Below are 17,038 nucleotides of genomic sequence, written 5' to 3'. Positions count from 1 at the left end.
CTAATGCGACTGATCCGATGTGAGGTTTTGGGACAGGGATGTCTATGTGTACAGATTGTAAAGCACTCCGAGACAAATTTGTAATTTGTGAAATTGGGCTATACAAATAAACTGAATTGAATTGAAAATTGAATTAACCACTGCATTCCATCATTTTCTGTATTACGCTGATTGCCCTGAGGGAAACAGTTCAAATGAAGTCGACACATTTGACCCCTTTTGACCTGGGCCATCTACACCACCATCATTTTATTCACATTTTTCCAAAATAGAAATTAGAACTTCTGGTTCTTCTCTCTTAAAATGAAATAGTAAATAACTTGACACATAACAAATAGCAAAAAGCACAATAAGTACTCTGTTTTAAGTATTTAATATCAATATATTTAAAACCTATTTAAAACATTTAACATTTAACATCGTAGAATATTTTCATTAAAATTGAAATGTGATGTTTTGGTGTTAAACTCAATTTGTTTTGAGAGAAGGGATCAGAGAAGTAATGTAAATCCCTTTTGCATTAGGAAATCACAGCGCTCTCTCCCCAAGTCACTGCAATGACAGCTGCAATACACATTACAGTAATGGCACAAATGCTAGACTCACAGAGGGATACAAAAATATTTCATACGTAAACCTAGACGCACCTCGTGTTAATGTGCAAACAACACCAGCCACGGTCTGAGAATGGAAGGGGATGTTAAATTACTTATTTTGCATGAATGTATTAGACTGCTGAAGTGCGGTGCTGATGGAACCCAGCACAGTTGATGCACATCAGTGCACAGTGAATTAAAGTAAATAGGGCCTATTTCCATCTGTACGGAATACATTTCCTTTGTTCTGCATTTTAGCCAACTCAAATGGAGTCACATCAGTAATGTCAGAAGCTTTTGTTGGAGAGAGAGAGAGAGAGAGAAAGAGAGAGAGACAGAGTGCTATGAGATTCTGTCTAGGTGCAGAACCATGTCAATTGATTTTTATTTTTGTACCTGCATAGTTGCTAAGTCCCTTCCTCTTTTTCCTCCTCCAGTACAACCAGGCGCTGAAGCCCATGAGAACAATCCAGCAGGCCCCTCCCAAACCAGCGATGAAGGCTGGCTGCTTCACCACGTCTGAGATGCTATTGTTGCCCTCCGATCCCGTCATTACGTCCCTCAGTTCTGCACCTGGGGGACCCGCACACAAGTAAACACAAGCACACAAAAGCATAGAAAAGATCGAAATGAACAAATAGTTACGTCAACAGTTGTCGTCTTTGAAAATCATTCAGGATAAAAATAAAATCAATTACATTTCCATTTGTGGTCCAAAACATGTATTTTGTGGTTCTCAAAGTAGACAACAATCAACATGAATAAATTGATGTTTTGAATAAAAACAAAGTGTCCATTGTTCAGGTATTATGCACTTTGAAAATAAAATAAAGACAGCGGATAATAAAGACAGACAACTGGAAAAGCTAAAAGATGAGACCATGAATAAATGGAAACAAAAGAAAAAAATAATGTGCAGGGGGGCAACTGTGATAAATAAAAAAATGAACAACAACAACAACAAAAACGGCATCAGTGCATCCAATATGTAGGCAGAGTAAATCAATTCAGCAGTGCACTTATCAACTTGAGCTGCAAGACACAAGATTGACAGAGCAGCTCTGACAGAGTTTGATTTTCTGTTGCAGCTACTGTGCTGTGAAATTAGATTCACAGTCTCCAGCAGGAACTCCCTACCCCCCATCATTAAGCTTCAGTCCACATGCCTGTGTTTCCCTTTTCTCTGTGCGTTAAAGGTGTTATTATATATCAGTCAAAAGTCACAGATGAAGAGCATCTGGCCTGGGCTCCGATATTGATTCTGGGCTTATATACTCTGGGCATCCTTTAGCGATGTGATAAGATGTGATAGGCTGATAAGCTCCAACAAAAACACTGTTGACTTTGTTAGTGCCAGTTGGACAAATATTGAAGAGTATTATTGATATGGCTAACAGTACTTGGCACAGTGTTACCAGACACCGCGCTTATTAATGAACCTCAATTGATTTCTCAGTCGCGCAATCTTCTTTCTTCAAGTCTAATAAATTGATAAATCCTTTTTCCAGACCCCCCAGTCTGTGATGGAGACCGAGGTCCCCCATTATGAGGTTATTTCATTTGCCCCTAGATTTGGTGTGTCTGTGTGTGTGTGTGTGTGTGTTGTGTGTGTGTATATGTGTGTGTGGATTACCCAAGATGATGAGCTGGGGTTTGCTCTTGACCCCCACCCCTGCACTGGTGCCTGCAGCCACCTCCACATGGTACTGCATTCCAGTCTGCAGCCCCCCAACCACCACTGAACGGATGGTTGCATCCACAGACTTATTGACATGAAAGCGGGTTTCGTTGGCTAGACACCAGATCTGAAACAGACAGACACGCCAGACAGAATTCATTATAAGGTACAGTACATTACTAACATGCTCAATGTGGTTATCAGGTGCAGAGTTAGATCCCACCTTGTACTCCTGGATGATGCCGTTCTGTTGGTCGGATGGAGGAGGGTCCCATGACACACTGATGGACGTGCTGTTATGGCTGCCGACTGTCAACACTGTCACTTGCTGCGGAGCTGCACCAGGGGCTGATGGGTAAAGACGGGAAGATTAAAGAAACAAAGGAAATACATAAAAGAGTGAAATTTGTTTGCAAAATGTTTGTATTTTCTTTAAAAATATGAGACTCGACTGTTTTATTTTTTTAATTATCAAAAAAAGAGGATTCGTCTCATCCACGACCTCAACTCATATACAGCAAGCCATACAACAAAGTATTTTAGAAGCCAGTGAGGCAGATGGCAAGAGCACTTCATCTTAATTTTCTATCTTAATGAACGCTTTTTTTTAAACAATGCACAATTCTTCAATTCTACTAAGTTAAGGAAACTATAATCTAGTATTCGAGGAGTAAATTGTGCTTGACTATTTGCACATACAAGAACCGTTCCAAGCAGGCCAGCAAGTTCGGATATGAGCGGAATTTGGTTCAGGCAAAGGAAAAATGTCCGCGCCCAGCAGTTAATATTATTATCATAATGGACTAGAACCATAATGACCACATGTAAATGCATTAAAGGTAGCTGTATTCAATTTTGCGTATCTCATCTTAATGAAAATGGTCAGTCTCTTTGTCCAATAATGAGAGTTCTGAGATGGCGTGTCAACAGAAATGCGGTGCTATGCCCCGTGGTGCCAAATTCAAACGCTCTCTTTATTGGGTCATTTCATTTTTTTCAAAAGTAACAAACTAGTCTGATAACCTGCATGGACAGATTGGCAATTTGATTTGAAGAGACTCCAGGCAGCAGGAGGCAAACACCATGCCTATGCAACTGAACAAATCATCATCTCTCACTCAACGGACTACACAACCACTCCGGGTACACAGATCCTCATGATTCCCATTAAAACTATCATTATGTTCTGACCGAGTGAATGAAATAACTACTCGGAACCCAATTAAGGAACTGAAAATAATAATGCTATCGGCAGTGTGTTCATGTACGCGAGGCACTGAGTGGTGCACAAAAGCCAAAACAGGTGGGCCATGACGGGATTGTCCTGGTTGCCACCTGGCCAGAGAGCAACATGACTTCTCCAGATGGGATTAGTTCTGGAAATGGTTGGAGTAAAATGCAATGAACATGTGCATATTGCCTCAGTGAGGAACACGCAGCGATTGTTTTGGTAGATCAGATAAATAGCCAGGCCATGTTAGGGGTCGAAGAAAGAGTGTCTCTGCCGGTCTTCTGACATCGGGGGAGCTCTAAACATCTGACTCAGTAAGCTCATATAGTAAATTCTTTTTTTTGTGAAAAATATGAAACAAAACTTCCTCAATGATTTAACTTGTACATAAAGGAGAGGCTCTGAACGGATATGGCATGTTGGCACAAATATTTGACAGCTTGGCAATAGAAAAGATTTAAATCCGCCATATATGAGGCATTTTATTTCTATTACATTCAACAAATTGACTCAACCCAGTTTGAGGATATCTATATTCAGCCATTTGGACTGTATTGACTTTCCGAGGCGATTGCTGTTAAACAAACTCATGCGGATGTACTGTCACAACCTAGTGAGGATTTTACCATTCAGAAAGAAAACGGACTCATTTATTGACAGAAAAATTATTAAATTCCGACACTAATATGACATATTTATGCTGTCATATCATCAGGCATGGCCACAAATAATCTTTGCTTAAAACAAACTGCAGGATGCAGGTGAACTGTAGTGGAAGTAAGTCTACCTTTCCAAAGGATTTGAATTGCTTGCTAACATCCTGAAAAAAAACAAGTCATTCTGTGGCACTCTGGCTCATAATTTCTTAGGCAATACATCATCTTTGTATGCCAAATTTCCGAAAATCAATTCACATTCATAAATCTATTGAGAGAAACACACACACACACACACACACTCACACACGCACACACACACACAATAGAGCGCAAACTGCCACCAGTCTGGGAGCGTTCTTGAGTTTACAATAATTCAGCTAGGGCGTTTATCATTTGTCATTTTGATTAGATTTTCTGAAAACGTTGTACAAAGATACACAATTGTTTGACTTTTGCTCCAGAGATATGCATTCAGTTTCACACAGTTCAAACTACAATCATACCATAAATATTTTGTTGAGAAAATGCACCAGCAAGCAAGTGCTTTCCAAATATCATGTCTGTGATGCTGTTCCCGCAAACTGATGGATCTTGCTCAGTCTGTTAAAGATTTACATTAGGAAAAGACAGGAAGCATTAAGTGTAGTTCTATGTACAACAACAATCCCTGAGGATGAATAATGGCTCTGATAACAGTAATGAATCAGGATACACTACAAGAAATGGCCAGAACAGCAGAAAAGGTCAAAGGGTATGCTCTTAAAAATGTGACTAATACATACATATTAAGACTAATGAACACAGTTACTAGAGAGTTATTTAAAGCAATTCATAATTCCAATATCTCCAACATTTCAGTTTTTAGTCACAGCTGCAAGGGATGAGTACGGATTGCTTATACCAATTAATCAAATGATACTCATGTCGTCCACGCATAATAATGTTTGTAACTAATGATTTTATGTTAACGTAATGTGTGCAACAGAGTCTTAATCACATATGTTGTACGGTAATGATGTGGGAGGTGGCGAACATCTGTGTGTAAACTGCTTTGGAGCTGTTGATCAGCATTGCGTTGGTGCGTGTTGGTTCTTCCCAGTTACTGTGACAGAACACTGTATATTGAACTTTCGCCATTAAATTAGCCCATTTAGACCACTCACTTGTCCCTGTCCTTGAGTCCTTGAGTCCTTGAGTCTAACCGCTGCCTCAGAGATTCGGACTAAATAGCAGCATTTAACAATTTATAAAAATCAATACTCCCTATTCATCTTTTAAAAGCAACCTGACTGCACTTGTCCATTTCAATTACATTCAGCTGACATCAGCAGGCAGTTGAGAGAATTTTTAAGGAAAACAATACATCTACTGTATATCAAGCTTTGATTATCCTCCCACCCCCACAGGGGATTAGAGAGCCTAACACCATGTGTATTGCTGTTCCTAATTTAGCTGTAGTCCTGTAAGAGATACAATCCTACATTCCAGCCATTAGTGACAAAGCTGATAATGCAATGTTTCTTTCTGGGCTTGTTTACCACTGCTGTAAAACTAAATGGTTTCACATTAGATTTGCAGATAAACGAATGTTGGGAGACTTAACTACTGCTTGTATGCCTGCCACTGAGTGAATGTGGGTTATGAAAACATTGATAAGATGAATGTATCTAATCCAAGCATCACTTTCTAAAATACTATATTATTTAAGACTAGGTTTGAAAGGTAACTCTCAGGGCCTGGTTTGTTTCCAAGTATCGCACAAGTAGCCACTTAAGCCCCCAGGCAAGCTCAGCGTCCAGAGGAGTGCGTCAGACATGTTGAAGAAATACACACACACTTTTATAATATCAAGTATTCATCTCATTTAGGCTTGAAATATGGATTTAAACGCAGTGTAGGTTGAAGGGCAGCTGCCATGGTCAGCTTATATCCCCACTAGTTATATTAAATGCTAATGGTGACCCAGTCTGAAAAAGGGCTAAATACAATGACTATGTTTCCATCCTCACGCCCAACCTTCGGCTTGCAAACTAACGCATGCAGTGGTGTGTGTGCATTAGAGATAGATAGATAGATAGATATATACTTTATTAATCCCCAAGGGGAAATTTGTCGAGTCAGTAGCAGCAACACACAAGAATAAAAAAACAAAACACAAAATATAAGAAGGGTTAGGGTGATCTGGCAAGAGGTGAACTGTTGTAGAGCCTCATAGCCGTCGGCAGGAATGTTCTCCTGTATCTCTCCTTGTGGCAGCGGAGCGTGAGGAGGCGTCTGGAGAAAGTACTCCTCTGTCCCTGTAGGAGGTGGTGGAGAGGGTGGTCCGGGTTGTCCAATATGGACACCAGTTTCTTCAACGACCTCCTCTCAACCACCTGTTCCAGGTGCTCCAGCTGGCAGCCGATGATGGAGCCAGCCTTCCTAACCAGTTTGTTAAGACGGCTGGTGTCACCGGCTCCGATGTTGCTCACCAGCAGACAATGGCAAAGTGCAGCACACTGGCCACAACCGACTGGTAGAATAACTCCAGCATCTTGCTGCACACGTTGAAGGATCGAAGCTTTCTCAGGAAAAGAGACGACTCATCCCTTCTTGTACACAGCGTTGATGTTGGCCTTCCAGTTCAGTCGGCTGTCGATGGAGACGCCCAGGTACTTGTACTCCTCCACCATGTCCACGTCCACTCCCAGGACACTCAGAGGTGTAGGAGCTGTCGCCTTCCTCCTGAAGTCCACCACCATCTCTCTGGTCTTGGCCACGTTCAGCCGCAGGTGGTTCTCATCGGCCCACTTTACAAAGTCACTCACCACTGCCCTGTACTCCTCCTCCCGTCCATCCCTAATACACCCGACCACTGCAGAATCATCAGAGTACTTCTGCAGATGGCATGACTCCGTGTTGTACTGAAGTCACTGGTGTACAGGGTGAAGAGGAAGGAGACAGAACAGTTCCTGTGGGGCTCAACATCACTGACCACCGTTCCAGACAGCACACGGCCCATTCTGACAAACTGTGGTCTGCCTGTGAGGTAGTCAGTGATCCAGGAGATGGTGGACGCGTCCACGGCCACCAGCAGCTTCTCACTCAGCAGCAGTGGCTGGATGGTGTTAAATGCACTGGAGAAGTCAAAGAAAGTGACTCTCACAGAGACATCGGTTCCATCCAGGTGCGACTGAGCTCGTTGCAGCAGGTAGATGATGGCGTCGTCCACTCCCACATGAGGCTGGTAAGCAAATTGCAGAGGGTCCAACGATGATTTCACCTGCGGCGGAGGTGGGCCAAGACCAGCCTCTCCAGCACCTTCATCACATGGGAGGTGAGGGCGACTGTCGGTAGTCGTTGAGGCCAGATGGTGCTGACTTCTTTGGGACAGGGACCAGGCACGGCGTCTTCCACAGCACGGGACTTCCCCAGCCTCAGGCTGAGGTTGAAGAGGCGCTGCAGGACACCAGACAGCTGGGTGGCGCAGGTCTTTAGGACCCTGGGGCTGATGCCATCAGGACCTTCAGCTCTGCGCTGGTGTAGTTTCTCCAGCTGTCTTCTCACCTGGTCAGTCGTCACAGAGAGAGGGAGGGTGGAGGAGCCCATTGTTATTGAGGGCTCGGTGGATGTGCAGCTCAGCAGGGGGACAGAGGGAGGAGGTGTTTGGGAGGTGTGATGTGTGGAGGAGACGGGGAGGGCTGTGAACTGAACCTATTGAAAAACAGTTCAGCTCGTTGGCCCTCTCCAGGGAGCCCCTGGCTGTCTCCTCCCACCTTGAAGCCAGTTATCTGCTTCATGCCAGACCACACCTCCCTTGTGTTGTTCAGCTGGAGTTTGGCCTCCAGCTTCCTCCTGTAGGAGTCCTTGCCCTCTCTGAGCTTCACCTTCAGGTTGCGCTGGGCTTTCCTCAGCTCATCCCTGTCTCCAGACCTGAAAGCAGCTTTCTTCATGTTAAGAAGCGCCTTCAGGTCCCTGGTGATCCAGGGCTTGTTGTTGGGAAGCAGCGCACAGTCCGTGATGGGATGGTGGTGTGTTCACAGAACTTGATGTATTCCGTGATGCAGTCGGTCATACTGTTGATGTCCTCCCCGTGCGGTCCACACAGCACATCCCAGTCCGTTGACTCAAAGCAGTCCTGTAGAGCGTCGTTAGCCTCCAGAGACCACCTCCTCACAGTCCTGGTGGTCACAGCCTCTTCACCAGAGGAACATACCTGGGTGTCAGCGGACCAGGTCATGATCAGACCTGCCGAGGGGGAAGGGCAGTGGCGCTGTATGCGTCCTTAGTATTAGCATACAGCAAGTCCAGAGTTTTATTGTTCCTAGTTGGGCAGTCTATGTATTGATGGAAGGTTGGCAGAGCTTTATCCAGTGTGGTGTGGTTAAAGTCACCAGTGATAGCCATGAATGCTCCAGGCTGATGATTCAGCAGAGCAGACACAGTGGAGTGGATGGTGTCCACAGCTTCCTCAGCGTCAGCTGATGGCGGCACGTACACGACAACCAAAATGGCGGACGTGAACTCTCTCGGCAAAGAGTGCACGGCTTCTGTTCTTACAGCGGTCATGTGAACTGCCCTGTACTCACCTATTTTGCACAAATATCCCTATCGCACGTACTATTCTCACAAGTCTGACTGGATATTTCATAAACCTGTCAATCACACATCTGACTTAACGCCCAGGGTGGAGCACTAGTCCATATATGGACCATAAGAACATGTACATCCAGTGCAAGACCCTCTTTGACACCCCTAATCATGAGTAATGCCAGAAACGTCACGCCAACTACACTCAGTATCACGGCAACTCTCCGTTTACGGTCATCAATCAACCTCATTTCTCTCTTCCCTTTTGCTCGAAACTAACCATTTTGATATTGATCCATCTCTTCTGAGTGACAGAACAGGAGTCATTTCCTCTCCAAAAACCCTTCAACAGATGTCAATTTAATAATGTGTGGGAGAAAAAGCCAAGAAACAAATGGAGAGAAGGGCATGAACAGCTCCCGACTGGCAGCGGCACAGCACTTAATGTTGACATTAAAAGGTTTGTCAAAGGATTTTTTTAAAGTGTCTCTCCGTCGAGTAGGCAGTTTTATTTTACACAGTTTTCGTCTTTTCAGACCATTCACATTATCACAGTGAGGTGATAATGAAACAAGATGACTGTGTGGGTGGCTGGCTTTTTTAACATACTGTAAGATGCATCTTTGCCGATCTGAGTGTGGGCAGACAAGTGCTGTATGCATCCAAACAAAATCAAATGCAAATGTAGAATACTATTGAACATACCATTAAATTGTATAGCGTTTTTTTAGCACCTTACACCAACAGCATTGCTAAAACACAGCCTAAAGTTTGAATAATGTCATGATAGTAACATGAAGAAGACATTGGCTTTTGAAAGCATTAGTGATTACAAATGTCTGTCATTGCAAGTTTATAATTTGTTTCATAATTTAATATTTCTTAAAAAATAATTATTTACCTTTTACTTGTCATCAAACATATGCACATGCATGTTTGCAATGGAAGTAGTCTTTTGCTCCAACCATCCAGACCAGTTAGCAAGCTTTGAACCTTGAATTTATTCTGTCGACAGCTTGAGTGCCAGGATCGATATTTTAATCGCGGACTTAAATTCAACAGAATTCAGGCAGGATTAAAACTGTTTTAGAGCAGCAGGTGTAAATTTAACACAATGTGTTAACGGTCGACTTATGCTGTTATGAATCACCGGACTTGATTGAGGCTTTTACGAGGACACCTAAACGTTCTGGTCATGTTTTCTCAGCTGTAGTAGCTAGGTTTCTTCACCAAATACATGTATTAATTTGGCCACTTAATATTGGCCCACTGTCTTAAGTATTGAATCCACTTCCATATTGCACATGGATCTGGAAAGTCAACTTTTTTACGTTGCTTTTGTGATCTTCGTTGATTATTTATGCTCTTGCATAGCTTGACAATCACTTCCATTGCCAAACAGTATGTGAACACTTACGGAAGTCCTTATTGTTTAGAAACTGTCAAAAGGTATACATAAAACAGGGATGTTTCCTTCATCTCATAGCTATTTGGTGTAATCCCTCCAGATTTGACCCGACAGGGAAAAGCAATGCTCCATTCTGGTAAAATGACCTGGATATTGAGCATTGCAGTCATTCAATAATGTGTTGTATTCACAATACCATGCAGGTGCTTTTCTGATGCATCGAGTGATTAACTTAACAAGGTGTGAAAAAAATAAAATAAAACAAATATAAATGCTATTATTGCATATTGATGCTGTTATATCATATACTTTAACTAAGCACAAGTAGCTCTCATAGTCACACTATGTGTCCAGCCTTACCGTCTGCTACCTCAAGCTGGGCCTTGGCCAGGATGCTGCCTGCTACAGTGAGCGCCTGGCAGATATAATACCCAGCATCAGAGCGTTGCACAGATGTAATGGTCAACTCTCCATTCACTGACACAGAATCACGGCTATCTCCCTGTTGTGGCTGGTTGGGGAACAGAAGATCCTGCAGGGAATGAACGAGGGAAGCAATGTCAAAGAAAAACACATAAGATATACAATTTCTTTAACCCTTGTGTTGCCTTCGGATCATTTTGACCCGATTCAATATTTAACCCTCCTGTCGCCTTCGGGTCAATTTGACCCGATTCAATGTTTAATGTCGGTGTTCTTTCGGGAGTCAACAAACAAACATAAAGTACCTCACACTTAAACTTGGAAAACAATATTAATTCTAATAATTTTCTGGAGATTTTAATAGCTGGGGTCATATTCACCTCAAGGGTAAAATATGTTAGTAAATATAAAGGTAACAGGAGGGTTACACATTGAATCGGGTCATATTGACCCGAAGGCGACAGGAGGGTGAAACATTGAATCGGGTCAAATTGACCCGAAGGCAACACAAGGGTTAAAAGGGACATATATTTCAGTTTGTTCTTATTGACACAAATATTATCCATATGAAGGTAAAACATATTCTGTAAAGATTCTGCATTCTAAAGTTTGTTTGCTAAACACAATTATTCACTGTTTTAAATATATTATTATGACTGTTATTGCAAATACACATCAGTGGAGTACTCAAGCACTATTGCTTTCTTACTCTTGAGTAGTTTAAATCATATCTCTCTAACAAGGTTATGCTCATCCTTTTTGTACCCAAAGAGTCAATTGTGAAACACATGTTTTTCATAAATTAAATGTTAACCCTTGGTAATGGCACATATAAATATGTTTCACTTTAGGCAGATGATACTTATGTGGAATTTCCTGTCACTGATAGCAACTTAAATATTCTAAATAATCACTTTCCAAAATGAAGAGTTGGCTGTGTGAACATACTCAATCGGGACATTTCCCTAGATTCTGTAGCCACACAATCTGAGCCTGTCAGTAGCAAATAGAAGCACTTTTAGTGGACGTAAATTGCTGATGATAATATGCCCAGAATGATTACATTACAATCTATTTAGCGGTTTCTGGCTGCAGCGCTCTCACTCAATACTGGACAAATTAAAAGATTGCGGTCCTTACTCATCACTTAGATGGATAAACATGGGAACATAGGGCCCAAGTTTAAAATACCAAGTATTTTATGCATTTCAAATTGACATATTTTGTCAACACATTTACCTTTCAATGCAATCACTGCTGTATTCAAGACATATCTTCTATTTGCTTACATCTTCCAACAATTATGTTAGAAAACTGTGTCAATGTCTCTTTCCTACTAGGTCTGAATGGCCCCGAGAGTGATAATCCTGCTGTAATAACCTGCAGTCATGGTTATGAAATTGAGGCATCAGCTTTGTCCGTTTCTGCACCCCAAGCAGACAAGCTGATGGGCAGGAAAGGACATTAGCCTTCTTTCATTATGTCTAATGACTCAAATGCTGCACATGACATTGTTTCTTGCTAAGTGAATTGGCCGGTAGGACTTGGGTGGATTGGTGATGAATGACCACCTCGTTATCTGTATATAGAACAGAACTTCACTGTGCTGCCACCTGGTTTGATCCTTCAGTTGGATCCGTGGGCCATTTTTTACACTTCAGATACTTAAATCTTGATGCTGCAGCAGAATTTATAATTGTTTTAATAGATATTGAATTCCCTATCATGCACACAAATATACAGTTACATTAAAAAAACACACATTTTGTCAAAATCAGCACCCTTACCTGGCTACCCTCTCGCTGCCAAAAGACAGTGGGCTGTGGTTTTCCTCTGGTCTCACAAGGAAAGGTAGCTGTTCGACCTTGTGCCACAATCTGGTCACGGGGTCGCACCACAAACTGGGGCGCCTCTGAGGTTGAAGGTGAAACAAACCATAACACAATAGCAAAACATTGGCACAGACTTTCAAAAAGCATCGAAGGAATAGGTTTAAAGGGAAATGTGTGTACTGAAGGTCCAGCTCTACGATCTAAAAGGTTCATGCAGTAGGTCCTTGTTATTTATTTAAGAACTATTTCTTGACTATGCCAATCACACATGTCATTCATCCAGCTCCTAGACCTAGAATGATGTCAACTCAGTAGCAGGGTGCCATAACGTCCTTTTCAATGAAAGTTTCTGAATTAGGGCATACGAATCATACTGTATCTGGACCCATTGAAAAAAGTGAGGTGGTAAATCCAAACTGACTGGAAAAGTCAAAGGTTGATAGAAACAATGTGGATATGCATGTCCAATATTAGTTTGATGAATGTTTGTGGAATGCCACATCAATCCATGCATATGTGTGTGATCAAAAACAGAAACAATGAAGAAGAGCAACGCATGCATAATGGATCAGCTCTTACTTACCAACAGGGCGAGCTGGTGACACAACAATGGTGTGAGTGAGATTAACACACAACACAGAGAGAAGGAAAGCAGAGAAATAGAACAGAGAAAAAGAATGAAAATCAGAAATGAATGAGATGGAGTTTGGTCCTAATTTACACAGGCCCCTCCTCTACCGAATGGGTAATAATCTCCTCTAATCCTGAGCATGGATTTGGCCATTGGAGATTTGCAAAAGCGTAGCTGGCCAATCTGGATGTGCCTACCTGCACACATGCTGACTAGACAGTATAAAAGGCTTGCTGTCTGACATCCTTTATCTCTTCAGTGAATGCTGATTGGCCCACAGCTCATCTCCATTGTTGGAGTCGCCGCTTCAAGAACCTCATCAGTAAGTGCGCACATCTTGATTGGCATGCTAAACTTATGCACCATTGAGTGAATACATGCTTGTAATTAAAGGACTGTAGTACCTATAGAGACCAGTAGAGGACTACTATATCATAACCTTTGTTTCCATCCATGAAGTTTGCTTGAGGAAGAGGGTGGAACTCAGTCAACAAAAGCGGGTGATGGCATGGGTATGATGGGCCTCAAGTAAATGGCACCATGGCAATAATAAAGAGAAGGGCAACCATTGCCAAAAGAAACACTGGCTGAACATTATTTCTGCAAACCATGTCAGCTGTCGATCACATTCACACAGTTAACAGATCTTTGTGTGTATGAAGTGTCTCGTGTAAGTGAAACAGACTTCTGACCCGGACAGGGTTAGAACAAATTATATTGACGGGACTAAATAGAAAAATATAATTGTTATAAAGTCATGTAGTACTACTTGTGTTGCACCATTAGCCCAATATAAACTTTCTTACTACAAATAATTAAAAACAAGTGCAAATATAAGCATACAAGCATCCAAGGTGAAACATTCAATTAACAATTGTTAAATTTGATGAATTATCATTGAAAATTTCTTCTTTCTTGTCTTTCTGAAAATATTCATTCCAGTGTTTACTGCTTTAGTGCAGCTTTTGTATTAGTGGTCTTTGTTAACTCACTATACATGTCAAATACCATTATACCCAAGCATAAATCTGGCTTCACAAAAGGGATATATTGATCAAAATATGCCTTGTTTGTTTCCACCAATAATCTCTTCAGGGTATACAATTCATGCCTGAGTTGTAGGAACAACAACACTAATCTATTCTAAAAAGTATAAAATAATAAAGAAGAAATGAAAAGTTAATGTAATGGGATATGTAATGTACAGTGTGTATTATGATGTATGTGGTATGACGTGATAGCAATATGATATGTTATGGGTTGGTTCCAAGTCAAATGTTACTTCTATCTGTCTATCTTCTCTCTTAAATTGTATCAACAACGTTTCCAGGCTCTTATAGTGCCAACGTAACGAGCAGAAAGCAGAGAAGGTCTAATTTGCCAAATATAAATATATTATTTATAATTGTTGCAATACCAACGTTTCCGATGAAATCGCTTCCTTCCACTGTTATGGTGTAAGTATGGAGTGAGTGGGCTGGAAGGAGAATGAGCCCCCCAGGAGAAGTCATAACAGTTCCCTTAAAGCTGGTTAGATTGTTCATATCTGGAGCCTAGCTGGAGATCTGGAGCAATCAACTACATCGGCCCTTCTATATGAAAGAAAAGCTGTGGCCAGGCCCAGTCTTTCAGCAGGGGGGCAATAATGCTCGTAAAGTGGGCAATAAAGGACTGATTGCCCTGTGGCCTGCTTTGGGAAACACAAAAAAATATCACGGATGGGTTATGAGCTTTGCTTCGAGTGAGTCCACAAGCAGTTACCCACCTCTGATTGTCAGGTAGGCAGAGGCCTCTAGTTTACCCACACGGTTCTCTGCTACACAGGTGAAGGTTCCCTGATCACTGACTGATGCTTTCTTTATCCGTAGCAGGAAGTCCTCTTTTTCATATCTGATCTCATACCTGGAGACAGTGACATCAAGTCAAGTGATGGGATCACGGGTCAATTACATAAACAGGAAGATCAATGACAATTACTCACATCAAAATGCAATAAACACAATCAATGAACACTTACATTGAATCAAGGTTGCGTAAACGTGTGTGATGTTTTAGATGGAAGGTTTTATTTAGGTTGTTTCATTTTTGAGAGCACAAAGAAAGACTTCTAGACAATTAAAGACTCCATGCTGCACATACTCTGCCACCGAAGCAGGAAAAAGGGGGAGCAATTATGCTGAGATGAAGGCATGGCAAAATGAAAGGTGCTTTCAGCTGGAACCCTGACTGTTCCTCTATTTCAATATTTATAAAGATGAGCCAGCCACTGCGGTTTGGGCTGTGTAGTATGCTATACCATGTATGTGTGTGAGAGAGAGAGTGTGAGTGCATCTGTGTGGGAGAGAGCAAGCGAAAGAGAGGGAGAAGGAGACAGAAGGAGAGATAGACAAACAGTCTGGGAGGAAGGGAGTGGCACAGTCTGACAAACTGAATTTGATGAATGAGCCGAGCAGTAAGAAATGACTAATTCATAGATGTGTTCCATGCATCAGTGTGCATCCACCAGTGCAGGATACTGCAAGGCAGCAGCAGTGCAGTTAGAGTGGGGGGCGCATCTCAGCTACCAGAGTTTAGATAAGCGCCTCAAAGGGGCTAAAGACGGAAAGAGCAGAAGAGCAAGGAGTTTGGCTCCCCCTCTCCGGGGGGCCTTTTGGCATTAGAGGTCCTGTGAAATTGTCTAGCCAGCCATACTGATTCCGAGATGGGAGACAAGTCAGGCAGAGAAATGGCACAAGGGGTGCGAAAAAGTCACATTTGAAATAGCTGTTCCAAAGGGTGTGAGCAGAATATCGATGGAAGTTGAGGGCTCTGGCCAGAGTCTGCTGAGGACTCCATTCACAGGACATCTCTGACCCAGATACAGGCTCCCCAGGAGGCTGACGGGTTTACAAAAAGAATGAAAGCAGTGGAAGGAGAGAAGTCTGAAAGTGGGACGTGTTTCTAGAGTCAAGAGGTTCTGAGGTAGAGGGCACGACAGGTGGGCAGACTAACCTCCACACAGAGGGCCAGGCGGTTGTTCCACCTCACAAGATATTCTGACACACAGCAGTATGGCTTGTAGCAAGTGTTTGTTAAACTTGTTGCACAAGTGAATGTTTCTCTTTTTATGAGTCATCAATTTAACATTGACTCACTAGGTTGAGCATGAAAGGGTCCATGTTTACTCAAGTTGTATTCTGTTTACTTGATACTTTTGTATTGGATTGACTTGATGCTTTATAACAATTCTAGTAGTGATTGCCACTAATGTTTAATTAATTACCAGTTGATTATTTAAACATTATTATATTGATAATTAGTTTTAGTTCACTTGCAAGAGAACAACTGGTGAACAAGCCGAACAGATTATTTGGAAATGGAGTGCATTTATCGTTACAGGATATGTATGCGTCAATCCAAAGACCGTTTCCAAAAGCTACCAAGTGAATGACATTATTTTGTTTTCATGATTCATGTTGATGAAGTAGCCACTTGCCTGCGTTTTATGATTATATTTAAGTGGTTGTTATAGTTTGCTGTGTTATTTGTTACACAACTTGGATTTAGAGCTCATGTGAATTTAGTTGTAAATACATCTAAAGTCCAGCTGAATCTAATTTTGTCATTCTCATTTGCAGCCTAAATAATGCCAGCATGTTTTGACTGTCAAGTTAATCGTTTTAGATTATCAAAAGAAAAGAAAAGGCGTCTTAAATTTATACTCAGATCTATCAAATTAATTAAAAGGTTTTGATGGATGGCCAGATTGCATAATGAGACATACTGTAATTAAAACTGTAAAGCGCTGAGCAGTAACTATTAAGACCCACCTGACAGGCTGATAATGACTTGGAAAACAAGTGCTCTAATAGAATTGAAGGGCAATTAATATGTTCTTTTGATGTGGGTACACAAGGGTGAACCAAACCACAGGAACACCTTTAAATATGATGCAATTCATTACAACGGCATCCCAAACTACCAAAGAAATTAACACCTTTCCGATTGACTGGACATCACAGACTTCACAGA

The 17,038-nt window shown here is 41.8% G+C and overlaps 1 protein-coding gene across 1 annotated transcript in view; it reads right to left on the bottom strand.

The window, feature by feature from the left end:
• LOC130191700 (roundabout homolog 2-like) overlaps positions 1 to 17,038 on the bottom strand; it is a 71,535-nt gene that overhangs the window by 10,228 nt on the left and 44,269 nt on the right. Inside the window, exons 6-12 of the mRNA XM_056411363.1 lie at positions 14,793 to 14,929; positions 12,980 to 12,991; positions 12,352 to 12,476; positions 10,502 to 10,673; positions 2,498 to 2,622; positions 2,230 to 2,401; positions 993 to 1,169 (exon numbers count right to left, since the gene is read on the bottom strand). Of these exons, the coding sequence (XP_056267338.1) occupies positions 993 to 1,169; positions 2,230 to 2,401; positions 2,498 to 2,622; positions 10,502 to 10,673; positions 12,352 to 12,476; positions 12,980 to 12,991; positions 14,793 to 14,929 (920 nt within the window). The remainder of the gene's footprint in view (positions 1 to 992; positions 1,170 to 2,229; positions 2,402 to 2,497; positions 2,623 to 10,501; positions 10,674 to 12,351; positions 12,477 to 12,979; positions 12,992 to 14,792; positions 14,930 to 17,038) is intronic.

The sequence above is a fragment of the Pseudoliparis swirei genome, chromosome 3 (genome assembly GCF_029220125.1).
Source record: "Pseudoliparis swirei isolate HS2019 ecotype Mariana Trench chromosome 3, NWPU_hadal_v1, whole genome shotgun sequence".
Taxonomy (NCBI): Eukaryota; Metazoa; Chordata; class Actinopteri; order Perciformes; family Liparidae; genus Pseudoliparis; species Pseudoliparis swirei.
Note: the sequence above shows the minus strand (reverse complement) of the source record. Positions and strands in the feature narration are given on the sequence as shown.